Source organism: Anomalospiza imberbis, chromosome 6 (assembly GCF_031753505.1).
Source record: "Anomalospiza imberbis isolate Cuckoo-Finch-1a 21T00152 chromosome 6, ASM3175350v1, whole genome shotgun sequence".
Taxonomy (NCBI): Eukaryota; Metazoa; Chordata; class Aves; order Passeriformes; family Viduidae; genus Anomalospiza; species Anomalospiza imberbis.
Window position 1 is genome coordinate 12,301,332 of NC_089686.1, and position 26,701 is coordinate 12,328,032.

A 26,701-nucleotide genomic window follows, 5' to 3' on the forward strand; every position below is an offset into this window, starting at 1 on the left:
AAGAAACTTCTGCTGGGGTTTTTGCCCCCACCCAAATATCTCTGTTTGCCTTTTCTGGTATTTGTCAGTGGTCCATTGGGCAACATCTAAGATGTTGGGCTGGGCTGTAACATCTCCCTGTTGAATCTCTTGTTCCGCTTCTTAAATGGATTAACCAGTTCCTAATGCCAGATAGTAAAACACTGACAAAATGCATGTGGCTTTCCACACCACTGATTTTAGCAATTGTTCTAAATTAAAACCAAACCACAAAAGAGACAGTCTTAGCAATTCTGTAATTTTAGAGTCTTTACTAAAATCAGCTGTTTCACTTCAGTTAAAATATCTGCAAGATGGAAAGAAAGAAAATGTCAAAACTTTATCCTTCTCCTTGCCTCCAGAGAGGCTTCACCCAGGCAACAGCTACTTCAAAGCTTCACATCACACATGCCTAGAGATTTAAACCAAGAGAAGTAACTGCCAAATTCAGAAGACAGTAAAAGGCTTAGATTTAGAGGACTCCCTGAGGCTAAACATTTTTTAAAATTTAAAACTCAAATATAAAAACTAGAAAGGAGGAAAAGCCCTGAAGTTACCCACTCCTGAAACAATATGCACACAAATCTCTCATAACCTTCTGAGTCACAACTACCAAGGTTAATCACTCAGCATCAACCAAATGGTTTCTGGGCTTCACAAAATCCAACAGAGCCTTGCAGGAATCACTGGAGCTGCTTTAGGCCTATTTAATCTTCTTGGAAACAATGAAGAGTAAACAAACAAAAGAGTAAACTCTCTCTCAAGTGCAAAATTTTTAATCCAGGCCTTCCTATATGGGAGTGCTGAAGATGATTACCAGCTCCTGCAAGAGTATTTGTGTTTAAATTCCTCAATGCACAGAGATCTTGTGGATCTACCTCTTCTCTTTGCAATGAGTCTCCTGTAAACAAAAGAATGCCCAGATTTGGTTCTGAGAACAAAGCAGCAGCATCACACTGATGATGTTTGTTACTGATTAATTCTGGTTTTAGAGATGTCTTTTCCTGAAAAGTTATGGAATAATCTGATGAACACGCCCCTGAAACAAGTATGTTCCCAAGTAAAGTAAGAAAGAAGAGATTGTTGTTCTTTTGATAGAAATTTTACTTCTATCTCAAAACTATAAAGGAAAATTCTAAGAAATACAAAGTTACAAATTTCCAAAGTGCAAGAAAAAAAGTAGGTGATATTCAATTACTAATTAAAATTTCAGTTTAAAAAAATATTGAGTACACCTGTGTGCCTGGGGCTAACTGTGATTATTTTTTTAATTGAATGTGATGTCATATTCTGAAGAGCACATAAAAAGGATTACAAAAAAGATTGAGATTCATAGTTTCCAGGGAGGGAAAAACCCAACAAAATACACAGAGACACACATGAAAAACAACGACAAAAACTAAACATTCACCAAAGAAAGACAGGAATCTCAATGCTCAAAACTTTATGTTCACTCTAAGAGTTCACTCTGCTTAGAATGGGTAGGTGGACTGGAAATTAAATTTATGATGCATAGGTAATTTTCCACCTCTATGAACCTTAATTCAATTTTCAATCATATTTGTAGCAGTCAAAAAGTAGTTTCCCTCCTTATTAGTCTTCAGCAGCTGTGTGTCTCTCCCTTGTACTGCCTTATGCACTCTTTTAAAAGTTTGCCTACCACCACTATGACTGGCACAAGACCAGAAAAAGGGGATCACTTCTACCTGCTAGAATATATAACAGATGGGCAACACTTCCAACTTGGATTAATTTATTGATGCTGTGCAACACATGGTGCCACAAGCAGCTGCATTGACAAAAGCAAGGGTCCAGTTCCACAAGACACAACGGCCATTCTAGAAGCCCCCAGTCCACCTGCAGCACCCACTTTTCCTACAATTTATCTTTTGCTGCCTCTGGAAACTGATTTAATTCTCCAACTTGGCAGAAAACGAACCCAGAAAAATCAAAACCAAAATACCACACACAGATAATGCCTGGTTTTAATTTTTTTTCTTCTGTTAGGTTAGCATGTTAAACTAGCTCCTGACAATTTAGTCCATCAAGTAGGTAAAACCACAGACAGCAAGTGAGGGAAGGGGAAACAAGACCTTCCTCCTGAGCAGCTGCACAGTGTGGTGTGGCTTATCAGCCCCAGCTGAAAATGGAAACGGGCAGTGGGGCAGGGACAACAGGTTTGCCCTCAAGATCAGAATCCATTTAACCTCCATCTTCTGAATTTTACAGTGCTATCTTCCAGCTCCCACAGCTCTCTGGTTTATTAACCTTTACTCCTAAGGAACACTATACACCCTCTTATCACATAACTTCTGAAGGACTGAGCCTGTCATCTTTAACATCCCTTTGTCTCCCTATCTATATTACTTTGTATCCTTTCATTTCATTGAAACAGTTGAAACATTATCACATAGTGTTACTCATCTTCAAAGTTAGAAAAATGATTGTATTACATCCATATGCATCAGAAACAAGGTACATTTAATTTTTAAAGGGCAGATGAAAGGAGAAAGAGTTCTTTTGATTCATCTTGGCCCTGTGGGAGGGTGGGAAGTGGTAGGTTGGCCTGCTATAGATCCCCCTATTTAAACAAAATTTAGAAATAAGCAGATCAATCACACAGGGGTATGTGCTCACAGAAGAAGCTAAAATACAAGCAACAGTATCTTACCAAGAACTGACAGCTACAGAACAGAATCTCCCAAATAATTTACACACGAGGCAATGCTGGAATAAACCACACTACTCTGTTCACTGCTGTAAAGTTTCACCCTAATGCCTAAAACCCTGTGCTCCATAAAAAATAAGTGAGTAGATACAAATATATTGCTCTCGGGAGACCATACCAACAAATGTGTTTTCCAGCTTCCATGAATTTCAGTTATAAAGCATTCACTTAACACAACAGCAACCATTTCTCAATTCCATAGCTGAACATTTAATCCCACAACTCAGTTATTTAACTCTTTCCTAAAACCAAAACAAAGCCTCCAGATCATAAAAGAAAGATGAAATACCATTCAAATAACTAACAATGTAATTCAGCTATAAATTTGTTCTGAAATAGCATTGGTGTGATAGTCAGAACCATTTTTTCAGGCTTGCACAGATAACATGCTTATCTTAAGTCTTTCAAACAACAGGTCATCCAATACAGCAAAAACAATCTAAGCAAAACCCACCACACAATAATCAATAACAATCTGGGGACGGAACCCCCATAACCAAAGCCCTTACTATTTGTATCCTGTTTATTCAGCTTTAAAACCAGAGATGGAAACACCAAGCTATTAAATAATAAAAGAGGACAGGTAGACTGCTACACCCATATTCCTTTCCCTCTTTCTGCATTAAAAATGACATAGATCTCTCAGTAAAGCAGAACTGTTGTAAATGTAAAGCCTTGGTTTTAGTTCTGTCCTATCCATTACAACTTGCTCCAAAGAAAGAAGTCTGGAGTTTTAAATTTTTTGTTCTGAGCATGACCAACACTCATAATGATCTTTCTGACAGAGAAACTGTTAAAAAAAATTTCAGAGCTAAAGAAGTGCTCAAGCCAAACACAGGTCCTACGGTCTCTTGTTCACGGTATTAAAAATCTCTTCTCAAGAAAATTAGGACAGAATATCAAGGAAGCAACTCCTCTGTTGGTGTACTGACCATGTTACTTCCCAATCAAAATGAATAATAGTTAAACACTAGAGAGTGGGAGAAAACATCTTTCAAAACTACAGCAATACAACTGCCCCAGCTCCAGCTGCCACAGCTCCCTATACATATTTTAGTTTGGACCCAAAGATGCCCATCAGCCCTTTTTGGTTCATAGAGAGGCCAAGTCTTGGGAGAGCACTCCAGTAGCACAGCAGGAGTGCTCCAGTGCTGAAGTGTGTTTGGTACATGGCATTATCTTAGAGCTAGCACACAGTAAATGCAGAGACACTGGATAACCCAGCCCTTACCACAAACTGTTTTGCTTTACAAATTTCTTTCTCTTGTCCCACAGTTCCTGCTAAGGTGGACATAGCAGGTGCTGAAGTGCAGCCTCACAGAGCTAGTGCACCTTAGATATACCTCTTTTAATTATGCAGCCCTTCAGCTGCAAGACCCTGCAGTACACCAGTTAAGAAAAGGCTTATCTGTATGCCACCAGTAGCCAACCCCAGCCTACACCGGGGGTCTGCTGGACCACACACCAACCCCCCAGATTTATAAATGGATCTTTTCTCACTTCTCAGTGGAGAAAGGCATCAAGCCTTGCAAAACATATAAATGCTTAACTTAAAAAATGTATAAAATATTTAGCCCCAAAGGACCCCTCATTAGTTCATTAAAACCTCTGAACACAGAGGAAATCATTTATTTCCAAACTGAAATACAGCTACCACAAGGACTTCTCACACTATCTAGCATTAAGGGAATAAAAAGCAAGAACCTACCCTCACACCTCCTTCCTAGCATGGCATTATACAGAGTTCACTAAATTACAATAGATACATATTTTACTACAAGAGCCAAGATTTCTAAGAATACTATTTTTTTTAGATTCACCTGGGCTTTGCCGTGATCATTTCCAGAGTTTCAAAGTTCAGTCCTACTGAAGTCCACAATTAAATTTCTATCACCTGCACATTGTCTGGATTTTGCTTCTTACCCTAAATCACATCAGTAATTATTTACTGTGTTACACTGAGGTATTATACATGTGCTTTATAACACTGCCTCATATAATACATGGACAGAAACTCCTAAATTCAATTTAAAAATTTAATTCAAAATTCAATCTTTAGGTTCACAGTTAGTAACCTAAAAATGATGGCCTGATTTTTCAGATCATTTAAGCATAATCGTTTAAGTCTGCTACTGCCCTATAATTCTGGCCTGCATTTGGAAGATGTAAAGCAAAAAGGTAGGAATGCAGACACTGGTTTGAATAAAGACTGGCCTGAGCCTCAGAATATGCTAATGCCTGTAAGGTTTTTATCAGTTTAGATAAAGACCTCGTTGCCCCCTGTGGCCCAGCTAGCCTTGCTGGACCACCCATGTAGCCACGGACCTCAGTCACCTCCAAGGAGCCACCCTCGGGCACCATGCCATTCATTGGGCACCGAGCAGCGGGACTATGTGGGTAACACCCAAACCCTGACGTACCTGCTCCAGGGCAGCACGAGGACCCACCTGCCACATCCTGCAAGCTTTAAAGCAGCATCTCCACGTGGGAGATGGAAGGATGCTTTCTAGGCAGCAACAGATCTGGGTAAAACAGCTTGTGAAATGCTGCATAGGGAAGGGGAAAAGGAAGCAACAAAATGGTAATTGGTTTTAGTAGGCATAAAATAAATACGAAACTGTTTCTCAGCATATTTCTCAGGTTTCAAAGGGATTTTTTTTTTCACCAAAGGAAAAAAATAAAGGAAGAGCTGCTCCTAATGCTTCTGACTTCAGGGTACAGAAACCTTTAACAGCCTCAAGGAAACTCTAGACACCAGTGCCCAGTTAGCCCCACTTGAGTGTACAGGAGCTGTACTGGGAAATGTCAAAGGCTGTTTCAGTCTGCTATGTTTTCCAACACAGTGGTAAGAAAAAGATCTAATTTTCATAAAATACAAGGTTCATTACAAAGTTTTCCTTTGAAAATATTTGCCTTTACTAGTTTGAAACAAAGATTGTTTCTCTATTTACATATTGAAATGTGTTCATCTATTCTGCATCTTAGGAGCCTCACATTTCAAAGCTTAGCTTAGGCTCCTGTTCACACTCAATTCTCAGATGACTAAAAGCCAGTAGCAAGACTTCACATATTGGCCCACAACAGATTATAGAAGTCATACTTAAAACCAGAAAACATTTTTTCATTCCTATCTGCAGGAATCTTGATGTAAGTTTCCAAACAAATACAGGGTCTACGCTGTTAAGAAATGCAAACTGCTTTTATCACAATGAAGTGTTTATTTCAGATTTTAAATCCAAAAAGGTGATTAGTTTCTACATTCCACAATACCTAAAAACATTGCTAGAGATCTCCATTGCTAGTTTTCAAATGAATATTATATATTTATTCAATAATCAGTCATTTCAAAGCAAGATGACAATATGATGGACCATGTCAGATTTTACCCTTTGGAAGTAATGGAGTATGGAAATCTCACTTAATTACTTTCCAAAGAATTAATTTAGTGAAATCATGTTAACATATCATTATCCCCGCCCCATCTCCCTAAAAAACCTCAGGGAGCTACTTCCACATTTTAATTATGTAATGGATGAACATTTTAAATTGTGATTCATGGAAGAAGAGTTTCATCCACAACTCCTTTTGCACTCCCTTTAAGCTTTCACAACTCCTTATGGTTGCCCAATTAGTGTCATTTGCAAAGAGCAAACACCCAACAAAAAATGTAGTCATTACACCATTTCATACAACCTTCCTTATTCTCTCTCATCATCCTCAAAGATTTTCGAGATCAAAAAAAAGGTTCTTTATTACAGCTTCACAAAACTTCTCTTGACAAAAGAACATCAACTTTAAAATCTTCATCTTAAATTCCTAAGGAAAGGAGAAAGAAGAGGGAAGTCAGAATAAAACCTATTAAAATGTATGTCACTGATTGGTGCACTGCCTCACTGTCTCCTCACGTATATTCACTTTTTAATAATGTACTATTAATATAATTTCAATCTTATTTGAATTATTTGCACATGGTTTAAGGTTCAATGAAAGAATTTCAGATTTGCTATTTTTAATCAGAAATTAAAACATATATTTTATCAGCTCTGTAAAGTACTATTAAATTTTTTAAAAACTCCTTGAAGATCAGATAAAGCATGTTTCTCTGCTGAGAGCCCAATGCTTTAATTTGCAATTCTGTATGTTGTTTTATTCATGATAAAATACTTGATACTTGTAGTTTCTCTCCATATTGCTAACACTGACACAGATTCTCTGTTGAGGTTTAACTATCACTAGAGGATTCTCTCATGACTGGTCGACATTTTCATTTGTTTTTAGAAGCTTAGTTAAAAAAAAAAAGGAAAAAAATTAAATTCCAGTAACTATAATTAACACCATTCATGACTAACACAAGCATCAATAATTCATGTTTTGGAAATAAATAGCTAATTAAAGGGCAACAAATTCTGTTTACTTATATAGTGTCTTATTAGCAATAATAGTTTGAGCTCTAATAGGCTAACAATATATATTGTGCAAGTGTCCATTGCAGCAAGTTATTTTTAATTCATAGCATACTGATTTATTCTGCATTCAATTACTGCACATGCCAACAAAAAAAGTGTTTCTGTATGTCACCTCTCCCTCCCCTTTATTCCAGCAGTGAAGAAAAATATTCTAGAAACAACTTATACTCTGTATAGCTCCAAAATGCATAAAACTGACACTTAATGTAGAGTCCAATTCAGCATTTCATTTAACATTTTGACTGCAAGAGCCAGAACAAATCTCACTGAAAGAAAAATTAAGAAAATGCTGTTTAAGCAATGCTGTCTAAGGTAATAAAATCTTATGTCCTACAAAACTGGTAGAAGCCTCAAGTGGGGCATGGCCTCCATTCCTGAGTTCAGAAAATGCTGCTGTTCTGGAGAGAAGAGGTCTTGAGATGAAACAAGGGAAAGCCTGATTTGTCTCCCTGACTGTGTTGTTTTGGACTTCTGAGAAAAACATGAGTAATGTTATTAACATGTTTGCAACATCTTTTTGAACATGCTTGCAACACCTTTTCCTACACAGAGTGCATAAATCTGCCCAGTGAATACTGAATTAAATCCAATTTTGTTTTGCATTATTGCTAGGAAGTGATTACAGTAAAACAAATTACAGTCTCTTCCAGCCCTTGACAGATTTGAACTGGTGCCCTGAAAGCTACAAGGCTCAACTTACCATTGTTCCTTCCCTAACCCATTCCATATTGTGTGACTTTGGTCCAGCTGTAGGAAGAGGGTAACTGGCTGCATTTAGGAAGGTTAAGGAGAGGAAGTGTGAGAGTCAAATTGGAAAGAAGGGACAGCCACCAGAATAATACTGTCCATAGAGATTTCCTGTTTGTGGTGCTCACTTCCTCACTGACAGGCATTGCTCCACTTGCAGATACAGGAGTCAGAGGGAAGAGGTACACATATTCAATTTGTTTTCAGGAATGGAGGAGAATTACAGAAGCCGAAGATTCAAACCATAAATAGACTGACAAAAACTGAGTCACACAATTTACTTTTTGTGACTTAAGAGTGACTGACAGTTATCAAAGTTATTACCTGCCAAAAATCTTAATATAATTTAGTGATTTTGGTGATTTTAGGGAGAGGGAGCCAAAAGGAACTATTACTGCTTAAGAGGTTTTTTTATTATTGATCTGTTCAGCCTGGAGAACAGAAGACTAAGAGGAGACCTCATCACAGTCTACAACTTCCTCATGGTCAGAAGAGGACGGGCAGCCACTGCAGTGACCAGTGTCAGAACCAGAGGACATATCCAGAAGTTGTGTCAAGGGAAGTTTAGGTTGGGTATCAGGGAAAGGTTCTTCACCCAGAGAGTGCTTGGGCACTGAACAGGCTCTCCGGGAACCTGACAGCGTTCAAGAAGCATCTAGACAATGCTCTTGGCGTGCCTCTTGGGGATAGTCCTTTGCAGGGCTAAGAGTTGGATGATCAGATCCTTGTGGGTCCCTTCCAACTCGGCATATTCTGTGATTATTCTGCTCTTTTTAAAAAATAAATTATAGCATAGTTTGTATCAATTTAAATTTTTCTCTAACTGTAAATTTTTTACTAACAACTATTCTTCAGGTAATCTGTTAAACAGAACTGTAATTAATATTATGAAGTCCTTTGCCAAATACATCACTTTCATTAAGAAATAATGTTTCACACTTTTTTTTACTGCTTTACCCAGATACTCTGAAGTTGAAGCTTCTGTCAAACAAGGCATTTGTAGTTGCAGGAATGGCCATTTGACAAGTATGATTTTCCCAGTAGCCACATGAAGGACATTTAAAAGATGCTACAAGTTCCAAAGAAATCATAGATAATTTTTCACTTCCATCTTTAAGTCTACATAGGCATTTTGCAGAAATCCTAGATTTCACCTTTTACGTTTCACATACCTAATAATCCTGCCCACAGCAATTACTGTGGTGAAGGCTGTGTAAATAGATAGAGAATAGATAGATAGGGATTTGTGGTCTGAGGACCCACAAAACTATGCCCACACCCTACATGTTTTCCAACCTGTCTATAATCAGTACTGATCACAGCTGCAGCTTAGTAAATCAGCTGGAGGCAAGATGAGCACTGTCTCTAATTCCAGTGTGTGTCTTGTTTGGTAGGGTTTTATGTTCAGCATGGTTCTCTCCATCAGTTTTTAAACAGATGCTAAAAACCTCAACATTATCTCACCTTATCAGTATCCTTCCACTTTTACCTTCAGCTTAAATAACACATGACTAACAACCTGATTGACTGCAGATAAACATACTGGCTTTCTACCTAAAAGTAACTTCTATACCAACAAAGGTATCTATAACCAGACACATTTAATATTATCTAAGCTGTACTTTACAACATGCAAAATAAACCAGAGTCCTTCATTACACGGAAAGTGACACGCAAGTTGAGAAGTGTCCTTGGGCTTTAAGAGGAGTTATTTTAGTGTCTTTCTTAAAAATAAACAAACAGAACAAGCAGAGCAATTAACAAAACATTTTGTGCATCTGAAGACTGTCCTCTGAAACTGAAGAGGGAGATACCAAACAAATCAATAAATATGATAAACTCCTCCAAAGCAGGCATGCACTTTCTGCTCAGTTTACAACTAAGGAAACTAAGGCATCAAGAATGAAATAACTAGCCTAAAATCACATTGGAAATTTGTATTTCTTGCTTTGATGTTATCTCAGACTGACACTTGTGTTCATTAACACAGTACTTCTCAAATGCCAACTGTAGTTTTACTACTCTGTAAAAAGGAGTTTGAAGAAAGTAGGTGTCTTTGAACTAGCTGTGCTAAATATTTGCCCTAGATTTTAGACATGCAGCTCAAAACTAACATATTTTCCTCACCCTCTTTCTTCTCTCCCTTCCTTCTCCATTTACCTTATTTTTTACACAACACAAGTCATAAAAACACATTATTAAATAATCATGCAAACTAAATCTGCATATGAGGGAAGACCCAAATTCTCCTCCTGAACCCAGGGCTCTTCCTAGAAAGAAAGGAGCAAGTTTGGGGCAAATCTGCTCTCATATTAACTTTTTTCTCCCTGACCAGGTCCTCCACCAGACAAGGTCCTGTTCCCTCATCCCCATCACAGCTTCCTGCTCATTACTGCTCCCTCCCTCCCATTCCCATCTTGGGCTCCCACCCACTCCAAACAAGGAGAATGCATTGAGAGGTCGGAGAGGCTGCAGCCATCCTTGGCCCAGGCTAGACCTTGGTGGCTACCCCACAGGTAACCCACGGATATTTTTTCAGTAGCACAGCCTTTGCATCCTGATCTTTTGAAACAATACATACAGGCCGTCTCTTTATCATTTATTCTGTTTGAGAGCACCAGAAAATTCCACCATGTCTTTTCTTGTACAACTAAAATTAATCCTATTCAGAACAGGAACCTTTACAGCATACAACAATGATCAGTTTGAGTGCTTACCAGCCATTCTGTATTTCACTTTGCCATATACTAAAATCATATTGTCTTTCTATCTCTACCACTTGCTTGTTTTGTTTGGTTCCTTCTATATGTCTGCCCCACTCCCAGCTTCACATCATTTTTCATACTGCCCATTATACATGCAAGAGCTTTCCAGTTTCCTGTAATGCAATTTTATTTACCACTTTCCAACCTCAAAACCCTCACTGGCATCTTCTATTTATATTTTCTTCCTCGTGGGTCATGTGTGAAATACCTGATTACCTCAAGGCTGTACTCAAAGGCTTGATTATCTTTATTTCCTCATCTCATTTAATACAGTCTCACTAAAGGCTAACTTGTAAAATGAAGGGCTTCTGAATTCAACCACTTTCTTCTATAAGCACAGAATAATACAAACTTACAACAGCCCTTGAGGTCGCTATCTACAATGAGACAAAGCTAAGCAAGTGATTTGTTCTAGAAACACATTCTAGAATATAATACTTAAGGATTAACTAAGATTTTAAAACCTATGTACAGTATAAATACATATGGCTTATTTCCACCGAGTAGAATAGGTGCTCAGAGTTACCAAATCAACATGAGGGACAGTCCACAGGAATAAGTTACTCTGCTTTTTCAAACTATTCAGAAAGTGATGCTACTCCTTCTGCTCCCACATGCAGGCTACTATCATGACCATCGTAAAAGCAAAGCTCAGGGATTTTGGTAGGAAGACAGCTTGCTTATAAATGGATTAGAGTATAAACTCTGAAATACATTGCTGTATGTTTCCTTATTAAAAACACTTAAAATGAAATATTTATTAAGTTTAGGCAAAACAGGCATCTGCTATTAGTGTGCAACCCTCATACACAGTCATAGTTTTCTCTCCTGAAGAGCTCCAAAAATACAGTGTCACTGCACAATACACAGCCCACACACACAACTCCTGCTGCCCTGAAAAAACTGCTCCCACAGTCTCCAGGTCCACACATATCAGAGTTTTCTGCAAACCTGTCTCTTTCTTGCACCACACCACAAAGAAAATAAAGTGAAATTTATCATCTTCACAGCTTCCAAGGAAAGAGGCAGCTATGTCTGATGCAGTTGCTGTTGTGAAGCAATTTCATATGAACCTGACTTCAGCTGTTTGGACAGCAGTAGAAAGCAGAGACCACTACTAAAATGTAGAGGAATATGAGATCCACAAATATGAAATGTGAGATTATGAATGCTCACAATTTTGCTGCTAGAAAGCAAGAACTCGTATCAAAGTAAGGTATTTTGAGATTACAGTTTACCATGAAGAACTCTCTGTAATATTTAAAATAGCTGATTTATTTCCCTCAAGGAAAATGTCAGCTACTTGAATAATCCCAAGTACTATGCAGGCCAATCTCCAGTACTGCCTGTGAGGACACTGGCAGTTCCTCATCTCCTTCCTTTTTTACGACCCATCACTGCAGCCTGGCAGCTCCCCTGTCATGCTGCCACCCAGGTGACGCCACCACCCCAATAACCCCTACCTTAAAAAAAACAGCAGAAAGAAAAATCAGTAACTGCAGGCCAACTCCCGTAACTCCACACAGGCATCTCGCACCTCAACACCGCCCTTCGCCGGTGCGGAGCGGCGCCGGGGGGGCTCCGGGAGCGGGGGCGGGCAGGGGGCTGAAGGACACCTGCCCCCGCCGCGGCGTCCCACTGCGCCCCCGGGGTCACGGGCAGCTCGGCACTATACATGCATATAAATACATGTCTTATAGTCATATATATGTTTATTTATAGATAGATAGATATTTATATGTATATGTGTGTGTGTATGTTGGCATACGCGTAACGGAGACACGCAGCGGTGGGCTACCGCTTGAGCTACTAGATCTGCCTTTGGGAAAGATGCACACAGACATCTCCACCATCCACATACGCACACGTATCTCTGCATATTCCCATGAAGGACGTGCAGAAGTTGCTCGCAGAGGCGCCCCGAGGGCTGGCAGGTTTCCCGCCGAATAACGGGGGAGGCTGAAGGGGGTGAAGTTTCCTCCCTCCTCCTCCTCCTCTTCTCCCCGAGTTGCGCCGCGGAGCCGGGCGGCCCTGGGCGGAGGAGACGCCGCCGGCAGCCCGGACCAGGCCCGCTCCCGGCGCTGCCTTCCCCGCGCCGGCCTCCGCCTCCGCCCCGCCGGAGCGCCTGGACCCCGCTGCTCGCCGGGGCTGGCCCCCGCCCTTACCGTTGCAGAACTGGAGCAGCGAGGAGGTGTCGTAGAGGCTGCTGTAGCTGGAGAAGCCGTCCTCCATCCTGCCGCTGCGCTCCCGGCGTCCCCTCGGCTGTCCCGGCGGCCGCCCGCTGCCTGCTCGCCCACACGCTGCGGAGCGGAGGCGGCTGGGGCCGCGGCGGCCTCGCTGCCTGCCTCACTCAGTTGCCATGGCAACCCATTCACTCCGCCGCGGCTGGGGCGGCGGCCGCTCCGCTCCGCTCCGCCGCCGAGGCGCGGGGGGAGACCCGCGGGGCGGGCCGGGGCGGGCCGGGGCGGGGCGGCCGCCGTCACGGCGCGGCCCGGGAGGCGGGGGGGACCCCGAGGCGCAGGGCGAGCGAGGAGCCGCGTCCTTCGGCCGGCGCGGCCATCTCTCCTCCGCGGAGCCGCCGGCTCCGGGCCGCGCCGGAGAGAAGGACGAACCGCGCGGTCCCCCTGCCGCGCCCGGGGCTCTGCCGCCGCCGGACCGCGAGGCCCGGCGACACCGCGTGTCCCGATCGGGACGAGGTGGAGCAGAGACACTGCCCGGCCCTGCGGCGGGAGATGCCCGCCGATCACCCGGGGGTTAACCCGAATACCACCATGGACTCGGTTAGGGCCGGAGCGTCCCTGCATACGGGACGGGTTTTGCGGTGGCAGCTGTGCAGCCGGGGAGCCCCGCGTACGCAGCCCCAGCATCCCTCCCTGCTGCCTCAGCACTCGGCTGCCTTATCCGAGGCGCCTCTCGTTTCTTCCACCAGCCTGCCTGTAATTGCACCTTATGCCCTCCACTGATTTCAGTGGCGATTCTCCTGGCTACAGGATGGAGCTGTCACGATAACATTGTAATTGACAGGCTCTTAGAAAACCCAAAAGAATCATACACACTGTAATTCCTTATGGCATTTTATACAGTTTAAGCTATGTAGTTTGAAGAGCGAAGCACTTTCCCAATACAGGATACTAAAACAGCTTTAACTGTTTAACATGTTTTTATCTAGGTATATTCATAATGTCTGTTCGTGGTGATATGAAGGTAGTGGTCCAAAACCGATGGCTAGTAATATTGTGAAATTATTTGATACATTTTGGGCTTCAATTTCTGTGCTAAGGAATGTTGAAGTGTCCAGTGACTGAAAGACATTTTTAGTTCAAGCTCCTCAAGGGACACAAGGGAAATAGTTCATTGCACATCTATAGCACCTTTCATCTTGAAAAATGCCGAAGCACTTAACACGTCATGTCTTCAGTCCTCAGTCCTTCCAGGAGCTTTTTGCAGGGCAGTTCCATCATGTGGATCCATTTACAGGCGTGGGTTTGGTATGTGTGAGCCTTTTCACCAACCACTAAACCATGGCAGTGCTAACACAAAAGTGTGCTATAAAATTAGGCAGAGATATCAGTTGCATGTTAAAGCGGAGTGAAAAGTGCTCCCTCTTGAATTGCCAGTGCCAATACTGGTAGAGTTGAAGTCATCTCCAGCACAAGCACTTACCCAGCCTCATGTGCTTAAATTGTATCAGACAAAAACAACTGCATTTTATAGCTTTGGGCTATAAATAACAGAAAATTGTGGTAATTTAATGATATATTTTTAAAAACCAAAACCAGAGATAAAAAAAAAAAAGAAAATTACTTCAAAACTACAAAAGCATATAGGTATTCTCAGTGTTTTAAATGAGACATGATTCTTTCTCATCTTTAAAATTAACACAGAGCCCTTAGGTTTTCTCATGACTTTTTCACTCATAAGCCATCAAATATTTCAAAGATGCTATATTATTCTAAAACATTGTACACATGCAGAAAGACATATATGGGATTTTTGGCGGACAAGTTGCAACAATAGAAAAATTAGGCTCATTTTCAGTAAAAATTCTGACTAAGAATTTCCTTCATTTTAAAACATTATTGCCATCATTTGGTTATTATTTTTGAGGTTGAGAAGTGTTTTAATATGCTTATTTTCCATCTTGAGACAAGAGGTGTGCTCACCATAAGATGTCAATGTTACTTTAACCTCTACCTCCTTCTGATGTCTAAGTTTTGGAAAATAAAAAATACTAAACCTATGCTATCTAAAAGTATTATGTTTGTAGTAAAAACTGTGTTGTCAGTGAGGTTGCTACAGAGATAAGAAAAGTAAATCCCCAGTAGCTTTTATGAGATTTGTGAAAGTAGAAGAAAGACCAGAAAGAGGCAATGCAGCTCCATTTCAGAAAGTAAAAATTAAAAGACTTAGAAACTCAAATCTAATCTATCTTTAGAGAGAGATGCAACATGTAAAACCATACAATAGATTTCCCACTGAAATTAACGGTGATGGTGTCTGTGAAGCCTTTCAGCTCAGCGTGCTGCAAATCAGCTCAGAGATGTGACAGAAAATGGTCTCAGCTCCAGTCTCCAGATGCTGTTATGATTCCATTATACTCTAAGAGCAAGGGTTAGAAGAGGGAAACACTTTCATAATTTAATGATTTTGAGACCTGTAACAATCTCATTATACTAAACTGCACCACAAGGCATGAAATGAAAAAGAAATTCTGTTTGGCTGTGGGAACAATGGCACAATGGATTAGAAGGATGCACTGATGTGTCTCTAGGAATTCTTCTGGTACGGTGAAACATTAAAAAAACTTTTAGTTATCCATATTTCAGTATACTGTAGCCTGCATCATTTGTACATTTCAAAGCCAGTTCTTTGGTAAGTATGAAACCATAAAGGTGGGAATGTGGCATTCTGAGCAGTACAGTGGGGCTGATGTATTGGGAAAGGATTTGTTGCTGTACACTTGTGCACACTGACTGCTAGCAGTCAGAAACTGTATGATGTTACCTTTTCGAAAGCTGTATTTTATACCTAATGACTTAACTTTAGTTTGTCTTGAGTAGTGTAATACAAATTACTATTAGGTAAGTGAGAATAAAAGAGCTTTCACCCATCCCTTGCTGAATTTTCAGGAGTTCATATACTCCGATATTAGGACAAAGAAGACTTGCTTTCACTCCCTGTTACCAGGCTGTAGTCAAATTTCACCAAATCACAGAATATTCTGAGTTGGGAGGGGTTCACTAGGATCACCAACGTCCAATTCCTGAAAATGTTGATGTTCCCTTTATCCCTTCCTGAAAACAGGATCGGGCTGCTTTCACCCTGTGGTGGTAGCTTGGACAGCCTGCCCTTCATAGCTGTCCCCTGGGTATGTGCTGAATGCCACTGCTTCCAGCAGGTTTGTGCAGGGGAGGTGATGGCACTTGCTAAGGGAAGCACGATGGAATCTGGCTGTCAGTGGCAAAGCCTGCTGTGCAGAGCTGCTGAGGGCATCAGGTGCAGTGAGCCCTTCTGTGCAGAGTTTACAGGAGGTGAAGGCTCAGTTCACCACGGAGATTGGAGGGCTCTTCTTTCAGGTCAGTGCAAAGCCTGTCTGCTGAACAGATCAGGGAAGCTTGGATAGCTGCTGTGCACACGGAATGTACATTGTATCTAGAGAAATCTTCATCAGGCAAAGCATCTAGCACCATCAGCAAATGTGCTGATTTTGCTAAAATTTATCAGTGGATATAATTATAGCATCTGTTTTACCATGACGAACTTTTGAAGATCCCCTCAAGCTCTTTAGCAATCATTTGATAGGTCACATTTACTGAAGCGTGATCAAAGGGAGCTAAGCTCATTTCTGTAGCTCACTGTGTTTCCATTTAACATGTAAGAGTCCATTTCACCATTCACAGTCTTACTTAATGCAGCTGTTGGTCTCTGCTTGAGCCTGGAAGCTTTTAAATTGTATGCTTGCTCAAGGTTTGCTTTTCCTCTGTGAGTCAGAAATTTCATCCATTAAAAAGCTGAAGCAGTGCAACACTTGGTGCCTGGGCCTAGACTGCAATCCAAAACACAAGGTACCATGTGTGTGCTTCTCCCTCAATCATCTCATTCAAAACAGAGGAAATGGGCATCTTTTCCAGCTGTTCATCCCCAGCACTGAGAGTTGGATGGTCTGAAAGCTGGCATCATAGCACAGGCACAGTGCCCTCCCTGCCTCGGCACTGGAGGAGAGAGTGCTTTGAGAGAAGCTGGGAGCCAGGGCTGAGCAGCACAACACCCAGCAGCAGCAGCAGCAGGAGCAAGCTGCACACAGCAGGAGCCCTAGGGAAGGAATAGCCAATGCCTGGTTTTGGAACTAGCAGGATGAGATCAGCACTTAGCAGAGAAAGGCTCTGGGGTTAAGTTTTGGTTTTAACTCCCTGAAATCTAATGAAATCCTGATTTATATTGTTTTTTTTTTAAATGTTTATTTGTTTTCCCTTTCTTTTCAGAAAGCAGCAGGGATGTTTGGGTTTTTAAAGAGAATTTCATGCAGTGAATATATTGTCTTCATTCTGCAGAAGTGTTTTTTTTTTTTCACTGCTAAGACTATTTTAAGGTACTGGCTGTCAAGATCCCATCATAGGCTCAAAAAAAGGTTTCCTCTCCTAGTGTGGTAGGAAAGGAAGAAGTGCCTTGCTGCCCAGTCTCCTTTGTGAGAACACTTCAACCACTGGAATAATCATTCATTCTAAATAGCAGGACTCCAGTGTTTCAGTCACAGCAGGGAGCTTCATGAATGTCACTACAAAGCAGACTTCATGCATGTGGGAAAGATGGGGTATAAGAGGAGGATCACCATTATACCAGCACAGTCTGAGTGCATTAAAAATACAATATAGCAAATGTGGGATGAAGCCATCAAAGCTATGCAGGTTTAACAATCCAAATGAAAATATGTTGCAATATGCATGTATATATCATGTTGTTTTGAACTACATATATTGGAATTATGGAAGTTTCCCTGTAATTAATAAGAATAGTCTTAATCATATTGCCCTGGAAAAAAAAATACTGTTTTGCAGATTGGTTAATTTGTAAATACAAAGAGAAGACTTTGAAGATGAAAAGAATAATGCTTTCCACATTTATGACTCTTCCTATTCAAAGATGGGAGGCTGCTCAGCAAACACTGATGCTTTCCGATTTGCACCACCTTTTTGAAATAAATGTTGGCTTTATTTGCTTATTCGGAAAATTTGAAGAAAAACATGACACAGGCAAGGTCATGCTGGGAAGTCTGTGACAGAATCAAGCCAGAATAACTACCAGTTATTGCACCAACTGCAATATGAGTCTACTGAGAATATCCTGCCTGTAAACACTGAAGATACTACTTGTATGGTTTGTTATGAAATGCTTTCAAGCACACTGCCTGTGGTAGAAACACTCTTATGTTTGCAAGACCCCCTAACACTTTGGGTTCAATGCACATCAATGTATGTAATGGCTGAGTGTAGACTTACTACATCCACAGCTGTGACATTGAGATTTGAAACTGATGAGAAGCAAAATGTACTACAGATAAACAGGAATGCAACTCCTGTCCATATTCCATTGCAATCTGCAGATGGGAACAGGACTTCTGAGATATTAATAATACTCTGCGAGATTGACGTGAAGAGGCAGTGATGGATGGCATCACACAAAATGATCCATCCACCCTTCAAAATTACTCCTTATAAGTTTTCAGTTATAACTCAGTTCTGCAACCCTATTTTGGTGGCTGCAGCCCTCAACACAGTCTGAAAGCTTCTGCTAGCAGAGCTCTTTGAGATCTATGTACACAGGGGCACAAATCCTACCTCCTGCAAGAGGGGCATCTCTGGTTTCAGGTACAATAGCTTTGGCACAGGTTCCTCAGTTCACCATTCAGGGCACAGGAGGATCATGCCTACAGGTCTGTGTCAGTTCCCAGGGGGAATTCCCTCCCAGCAGAAGGATCTTTCCTGCACCCACTGGAACCTCAGGGAGCCCCAAAATGTAGGTATGGGGAAATGCTTTCAGCAAGTATGAAAAAGTAATGCTTCTGTGTGGCTTGCAGCACCCTTCTGCACATGGCTGAGAGGAGTAGTTTTGTTTTAATTTCTATGCTATGATGATAAAGATGTTACTGTGACAGTATATATTCCAGAGATCTATTTTATGTGTATATTAAATAATATTTTGTTAAAATTTAATGTCTGAGTTATACAAAGCCACAGCTACATAAATCTGTGCCTTCTGAATGATATTAGAGAAGAATGAGACTACAGTAAGCTATAATCTAGACATATTTTTAAAAATTGTATTTAAATAACAGCATAGCAGGTTGATAATTTAAGGTGTACACAAAAATTGCCATTTTTTAATAAAATGGTTCTACAGTACCCATTCTGTTCACTTTTTAGAAGGAGCATTTTAACAATTCACATGAACATGTAAAACCCAGAAGTACAAAACAGGATGTTTGTCCAAAGGATACATCAGCTACACTGTGAGAAAGAAATCTCTCTCTTCTGCAAGCAGGTACCCACAGTGCCTATGATGAGAGGGAAGGATCTCAGCACTCTATTTTATATTCCCTGGTCAGTAGGATGGTGGTTTAAACTTGTGCTTTACCAGAACTGATATTCCAAATTTCCCAATTTCCCATGTCACTGTTTCACTGGTTTTGGGATCCAGCACAATCAAGGGCATCTTGTGGGAACTGATATGTACCAGGAGAATTTGCTGTCAGCCATGTAGAAAACAAAGCACACATAAAAACGTGTGGGTAAGACAAAGCACTGTGTTGGTTCAATATATTAATGTTAGAAGGACTAGACAATCTCATTTATGGCACTTTCTACATTTGCAGTTACATTACTGGAAACTTGCCCAGATATGGAAAATGAATGATAGCATATATCTTCTGAGAGATAGCTGGAAAAAATAATGTATTTCTTCTAGTGATTTCATATGTTATGCTTGCTTTTAGCGAGTGATTTATTGGAAAAACTGATTTGTGTTATTAAACAAGTAATAGGAAATAACTGCAGAGAGTTTACCTGTAATTTTAACTCCTGTCATCACATAAGCCCATTTACCACTTCAACTAACTTAACTTCAAGTTTTACTTATCCATCCCCCTGTGTCTTTCACCAAATATAATATTAATTATGCCAAAAGAGGTAGGGGAAGAAAGAAGTCAGTATTTCATTTGTATGGTGTGGGTTATTTCTGCAGGGAACCATACCAGCTCCACTGGTTCAAACTCATTGAATTTCCATGAGCTTTCCTTGAGTGGGTGGAGGAACAGGAGAGTGAATTGCAGTGTGACATACAAGGGCTAGGCAGGAATTTCAATCCACTACTCTTGCAGATTCCTTTGATAACTTACAGAGCCCAAGACCACCTACACTGAGACCTTCAACCCTCCACTGCTTTTACTGCCTCAGCTTATTTCTGCTTTCCCGGGTCAAGATCCCAAGACACAACCTGGGGTTGTGTTCCAACCTGGGGTTGGAAGGAAACAGTTAAATCATCAGCTAATCTAAGCTTGGCTGTCTGGAGAAAGAAGCAATAGGAAATAATCCTTTCCTACAGTTCTCAAGATTACTTTACACTGATTTCCAGCATGGGCTGTAACTTTTATTTTTGTGGGCAACTACGTTCTGAATTAAACTTTTTTATTTACTTTGGAACAGAATTTTCCTTGGAAGAAACTTTTTTTTTTTTAATTCTGGTCTGTGCAATCACCCAAGGCCCACAATGTGATCAAAGCAATTCTGTGTTAAATGTGTTTTTTCAAAGTAATTTCTTTCTGCAGGTTCATAGCAAGTGCATCCAGAAATTTAAATAAATTTCACTTTTGAACTCCTTTGAACATATAAAATGTAAGAAATAAACTGCAGGAAAGGAAGTGGTTGAACCAAAGAAACCTTCACTTAATTGCCCAGAAACATAAATAGGCATTAGGGTTTACATGGCAAGATCAGGTCCATACAGTAATAAAATATTTGGCTTTGGTGAAAGAATTCTGGTTATTCTTAAAGCACCTCTGCCAGCCAGTGCAAGGTGTAGGATTACTAATCCTCCTCAGGGTAAGCCATGCGTGGCATTCTTCTCTTTGGTGGTGGCATTCAAGAGAGTCCTGGATGAAGGAAAAAGTAATAGGGGCAATAATGACAGTGTCTGAATGAAGCCCTGAGAACCAGCCGAGCCCTGCTGCCTGGCTGACAGCCATCCAAGCATGAAGAACAATTGTACATTTGTCTCAGATACCAAGTTACCTAATTTTCAAAATGTTTCCTGATGCAGCCCTTTAATCTTAAGTATTTCACCACCTGACATTTCTCTCTCAAGCTTTCAAAGAAATAAGAGAAAACCAGAGCTAAAGATAACTGAAAGAAGAAAAACGAAAATGATTTTGTCATTAGCAGTCATAACTCAAGAAAAAAAGGGCAAGAAGACAAGTTCTTTTCAACTTTTTTATGCCAGATAACCCCTCATTGTCCCACCACTTTCTGACAGAATAAATGCTAGAATAATAGAGCGAATCTCAAAAGAAAAATATGTATTGTGTGCCATAAATTATACAAGCAGATGCAGCCACGAACAAGAGAATTAGGAACATAAAACCCCTGCAGTGTACACTGGCTGGTCTAGGGCTGGGGCTTGCCAAGGGACACTCTGTGACCACCATGCAGTCCAAGCTAAGATCTTGCCCTAAACATCAGCCTGCAGCCCTGTTATGCAGGGGTCTGCCACCTTTTCCTTTGCATTCTTCCTCTCAAACAGCTCTTTTTATTTTTTTTATATCAGTAGCTGTTCAATGAATGTTTTGGCCATAACCTGCTTATGGTATATTTTACATATGTCTGAGAAATCTTGCCCTGAAGAATTTTGCATCTTCTGCCTAAACTATAACTTCAAAGATTCCCATATTAAGGTGAATGAGTTTCCCTAAATTAAGGGATGGAAAGAATAGGTCAAGGGCCAATTCTTCATGTGTAACCTCGCAGAGCACCATCAGCTTCAGCTGAATGCTTGGTTTCATTCCTTTTTATTTATTAGAAAAGATGTTATATAGCTTTGTGGCACTCTACACAGAAATAATTACAAATAACCTAGCTGTTTAATGCTCATCTGAGACTCCATTCAATTAAACAGTCCTTTGGCAGTCAAAACTCTGGGTCCAGATTTGTCAGATTTATACATCCTTAATATCTTCTAGTTCTTTCACGACATCTTTTATTTCAAGACATCAGCAGATATTTTTTATTCAGCACTCATTTCAGCAGGGGAAAAAGAGTTTTGCAATATTGATGCAATTATTGTTGTATGACCAATTAAGAAAATAAAGACATTTCAAAGAAGTTGATGGCATTCATTTCAGATATGTAAGATGTTTAAAAGAAAACCCACATAAGGTTGTGGTAAAGGACATTTTTCCAACTTCACAAATGACATTAAATGCCATTTTATGACCATGCAAGAGTAAGGAGTAAATAATACTTTATGCTGGAAAAGAATACATGTGACTCGTGATTTTCAGCTGTTATAGATGTGAACTTGTGGAAAATTATGCAATTAGAGGCCAGAAGCAGAGTAAAATATCTATTCAGCTCTGCTGAGCAGATCAGAACTGCTGAAGGGCTGGAGAAAAAAAAAAATGTCATTTTCTCTTTTGCTCATGTCCTCCATGGGCTACATTCTGTTTGGAGATCCTTCATATTCAAGCAGTACAATTAAGAGAGAGTCTTGATATGATTTAGTATTTTTTGTTTTCCATTTGTCTGATGAAGAGTGCTTGCTCTGTCATTCATTCACCATTTCCTTCCATGTGAAATTAGGAAATATGGCATATGAAATCTGAAACCCAGGTTTTTTCCATGTCTGCATGTTTTCCTTTGGAACTCAGAGATTCAAGTATTCAAGTTCTGCCAGTGTAGAGGAAGGAGAGGAAGTGTAGTAATAAAGTTCCTGGCTTCGTCACAAGCCCCTGTCTGACCTGACCAAGGGAAAGTGTGTGGAAAGGGATTGAACTCTTCAGGATAAGTACGGATGAATGGCAGAAGTATGTTCATGTAAAATCAGAAAGAAAAACCCACAAAATAAGATCTAAGCAGGGACAGTGAGGTTACAAGATGTCATGCTACAAATGCATAGAAAGAAGGCCAGGAGAGTGCTGGTTCAGAACTCAGGGGTGCAAGGCTTCAAATGACAGATGACGTGAGCAACATACAAGTGATTGATGACTTTTTGTGTCTCTTTTCATTAAAGCTGCATTTCAACAAACGTATTAAGACAATCCTATTGTTGATAAATGTAGTTACACCTTCCTTGTTTCATTCCACTCCCACTTCCTGACTGCTTTCCTTCATCCCTCAGTCACAGTGATCTGTAAGGGTGTGCAGAGATCTGGATGGGGAACTGCTCCAGCTGAAAATTAATCCAACAAATAGGTGGTAGTTACTAAAATCAATTAGTTCTGCAGTTTGATCCATCTCTTAGCTGTACCACAATCAATGCTTTATTTTAAATTAGCTAGATGTATTAACTTCATCCTATGATGCTTAAAGGGCAGACTGATTAAGTTTCTGAGTGACTGGATGTGAAATTTCTGCTCCAAAATTTAGGATTCTTTAGACATACATGTCTTATGTAATGCTTGTGTAATAGAAGGGAAGTGAGTAGTATTCAGTTTTTATTTTAAGAACAAAGTTTGTCAAACCAGCTTAGTTCTTCCTATGCCTGTATTGTGCTGTGGCCAGGGGAAAGGGAGTTGTCATGTAACTCAACTTCCAAAAGGCTTTCTGCACACTCATGACACTCTTAGAAGCAAATGAGGAAATGCAGCCTTGCCGACCCCACTACACCTGCTCAAACAGGTGTAAGACTGTTGAGGTACCATACCTAAATAGTGGCACAAAATGGAAGTAGGTATGAAATATGATTCTGCACATCTTCCCCCTTAGTCCCACTACAGTCCATATTTTCATTAGTGACTGAAAAAGGAAGCAGAAGATATACTCAGTAAATGTGCTGGTCGCAGCCTGGGAGCTCTGCAAGTATACCAGTCAATAAGCAGATAAATTTTTTTCAAATACTTTGTCAGCTTGAAGGAACTATCTTTAAAAGCAAGGTAAAATGTACTAAGGACCAGTACAAGGGACTACATTTAGACAGGAATTATCTGCAGGAAGGTGGGTAATAACTGGTTAGGAAATAGCCTGACTGAGGGTAGGCCACAAACCAAACATGGAGCTGTGTTACGCAGAGTGGAAAAGGCAAGCAAGGTAAGACAATGGATAAAAGTCCTGAAAAGTACGAAGAAATCCAGCCACCCTATTCAACATTGAGAGTGCCTCAGCTGGAACATTACATCTTGTTTAAATTGTATCAACAAAGGTTCTCATTCAGGTTAGACATTAGAATAAAAACTTTTCCTATTGTAAGAGCAATAAAGCACTGGGGTAAGTTGCCCAAGAAAGTAACAGAGCTCCCATGAAATCATTTTAGGGAGCTATATGTCCTGTTTGATGTCATATAGCTGGTCCTGCTTTGGGTCAGATTGACAAGATGAACTCGAGGTCTTTTCCAGCCTAGGCTTCCTTAGAGTTATTGCCTAACCACTAAGCTTTCTATGGAAATGTAGCTCCAGGCCCATTTCCATGGGCATTTTGCTGTTGTTTTCACATGAGGTTAGGTTCACATAGGTTCACAAGACTGGTGCCCCTCAAATAATACTAATTTACTTTTTAAAAAAATCTCAGTTGCTATTAAGCTGGACTATAAAGGACAATATTGTTCCATTGGTTTTTGTGTGTTCTGAGGAGATCAATTTTTCCCCATTTAAGTAATTGGTAATATATTCCTACCACGTCCAAGAGCAGGTGGTGAAGAAAACAGTGTAGTTTACATCAGATCAGAAAATAAAGTTTATATACCAAAAAACAAGTCACTTTACTGAGTATGCATGTGCAGTGCTGCTATTCTGGGGGCTAGTGATGGAGAATCAGCCTTTCTTCTCTCAGTCACTGGTGTGTGTCAGGTCAGGTCAACAAGAAGCAGCCACAGTCCACTAGTGCTTGTTGTAAAATGAGATAATGCCTCTTTCATTCTTGTGTGGGTACAAAGCAGAGTCAAAACTTGGCCAAAAAATCACTATCACAGTTGCAACAGTGAAATGCCAAAAGCCTAAGCAGGTTTTAGGACTGAGGTGTCCTCATTATCTGCTTCCCAAACAGTACATGAGATGCCTGGGATTTCATTTTTCTACTCTGCTCCCTTTTTTGGATCCACTCCTTTAATTCTCACATGGACAAGCTGATGAAATGGAAAGGTAATTCACACTGACTGAAGTATTTGTTTTCAGTTAAAAGCCACTATTTGCTGCTTAGCAGGCAAACACAAACACCTATGGAAAGAAGAGCTGTCACAGCATTTGAAGCTCCCAAGCATCTGTAATCAGCACATCTGAAAATATTTTAAAGTGAGTTTAGCCTCTATATGTCTTCATATCACAAAGTACTGCTAGGGACAGAATTGGATCTTGGATGTGCTGTATTATTCCCTTGTATGAAATGAAAGGCATTTATGCATCTCTTTTGTCTGCATTCACACACACCTACACATAAAGGCATTCTGTCCTCCCTTTCCCTTATAAAGAGTAATGCTCTAATATTATTCATATCTTAATGGCACAATGTCCCAAACAGGCACTGAAAACAATCATTAACCTCGAAGGCTAGACTGTCTAATTCCTGTACTTGCCCTTTGCAGTACTAACAGAAGAAGTTTCTACAAGAGAAATTTGGCTTTTGCATTATCTGAGACGCACCTTTAAAACAATAAAATATATTAATATTTTATGTATTTCTGAACCTAAACCACAACGTTTAAAATTATATCTTCACACTTTAAAAAGTCAGTTTCTGTTTGGGTATAGTAGTGTGACATTTGAGAAAGCTGTGGCATTTGGATCTGTGTCCAACAGAGGGAGTGTTCAGAAACACGGCTCTGGTCCAAACTCTTTCTAAGACTGGGGAATTCAACCGAAGGGGAGAGGAGGACACGCGCAGATCCATGTGAGCAATACGTGCTTTACTATTCCAATTCAATTCCTTTAGCTGCTCTCTGAGAATTCAGGTGTGGACTCACTGCTGCTTACAGATCCAGACCTGCTCAGAAGATTTAAGATCAGAGGATTTTTAGATCAGGCAGGTGACAATATCATCTCTATTTTGAAAGGGAGCTATGAAGCTCTCAAAAAGAAAAAGCACTACTTATTTCCTATCAACATCTTGATGTAAGATAAACTCAAGCAGAGGTCCTGTCTGGCAGGCACTTTGGGTTCAGTAAAAACCTGAGGTTACTTGGCTGTGCTTTCCTCACAGGCTGTCTCTATGGCAATGGGAAAATATTGTGAGGTATAGGAATGAAGGGAATATGACTCAGAGAGTACAGAAAAAGGAACATTCAGAAACATAATTCCCAATAGGCCCAGAGTACACTTTTCAAAAATACACACAAATCAAAGAGAATCTGCTGCTGCTTTGCCCTGATGTTTTAACCGGAGAATGCAATTAATAAATAAGGAGCCATAGTGCTGCTTATTTTCATTCCCTCTATTATCAGAGGGAAAGAGAAGCTGGTGGTGAAGGAAACAGCAGCACTCTACTCTGCTCCTTTGAGTTGTGCACCGTTCTCCACAGGGCTGCCTTTCCAAGTGGAAAGGCTCCTTCTTTCACTTGTGAAACCACAGAGGCCACAGGAAGCCCCTGACTCACTGACCTGGGTCCCAACAAAATGGGATTTGGCCCAAACAAAAAGGCAGTAGCCCAAGGTAAGAGCCATCCTGCAGGGAGACATCCCTACAGAGCATTTCATGAGCAAGAATTCGCAGGCTAACACAGACCTGTGCTCTGACTGGCCCAATACCAGATGGGCTGCAGCTTGCCACACAACAGGCATTTATAAAA

General features: G+C 40.5%; 2 protein-coding genes across 16 annotated transcripts in view; one reads left to right on the plus strand and one right to left on the minus strand.

The window, feature by feature from the left end:
* SETD3 (SET domain containing 3, actin N3(tau)-histidine methyltransferase) overlaps window positions 1-26,701 on the plus strand; it is a 611,377-nt gene that overhangs the window by 251,302 nt on the left and 333,374 nt on the right. The window lies entirely within an intron of this gene.
* Window positions 1-26,701, minus strand: part of EML1 (EMAP like 1) — a 121,054-nt gene that overhangs the window by 65,411 nt on the left and 28,942 nt on the right. For 3 of the 15 annotated variants that reach the window (XM_068192405.1, XM_068192410.1, XM_068192409.1), the window contains exon 1: window positions 12,890-13,162. The exons of 1 other annotated variant lie outside the window; for it this stretch is intronic. In XM_068192405.1, the coding sequence (XP_068048506.1) occupies window positions 12,890-12,956 (67 nt within the window). In that variant the 5' untranslated portion in view covers window positions 12,957-13,162. Of the gene's footprint in view, window positions 1-12,889; window positions 13,166-26,701 lie in introns of those variants that run through there. 11 more of the 15 variants (XM_068192402.1, XM_068192401.1, XM_068192404.1 and 8 more) reach the window with 7 other exon arrangements.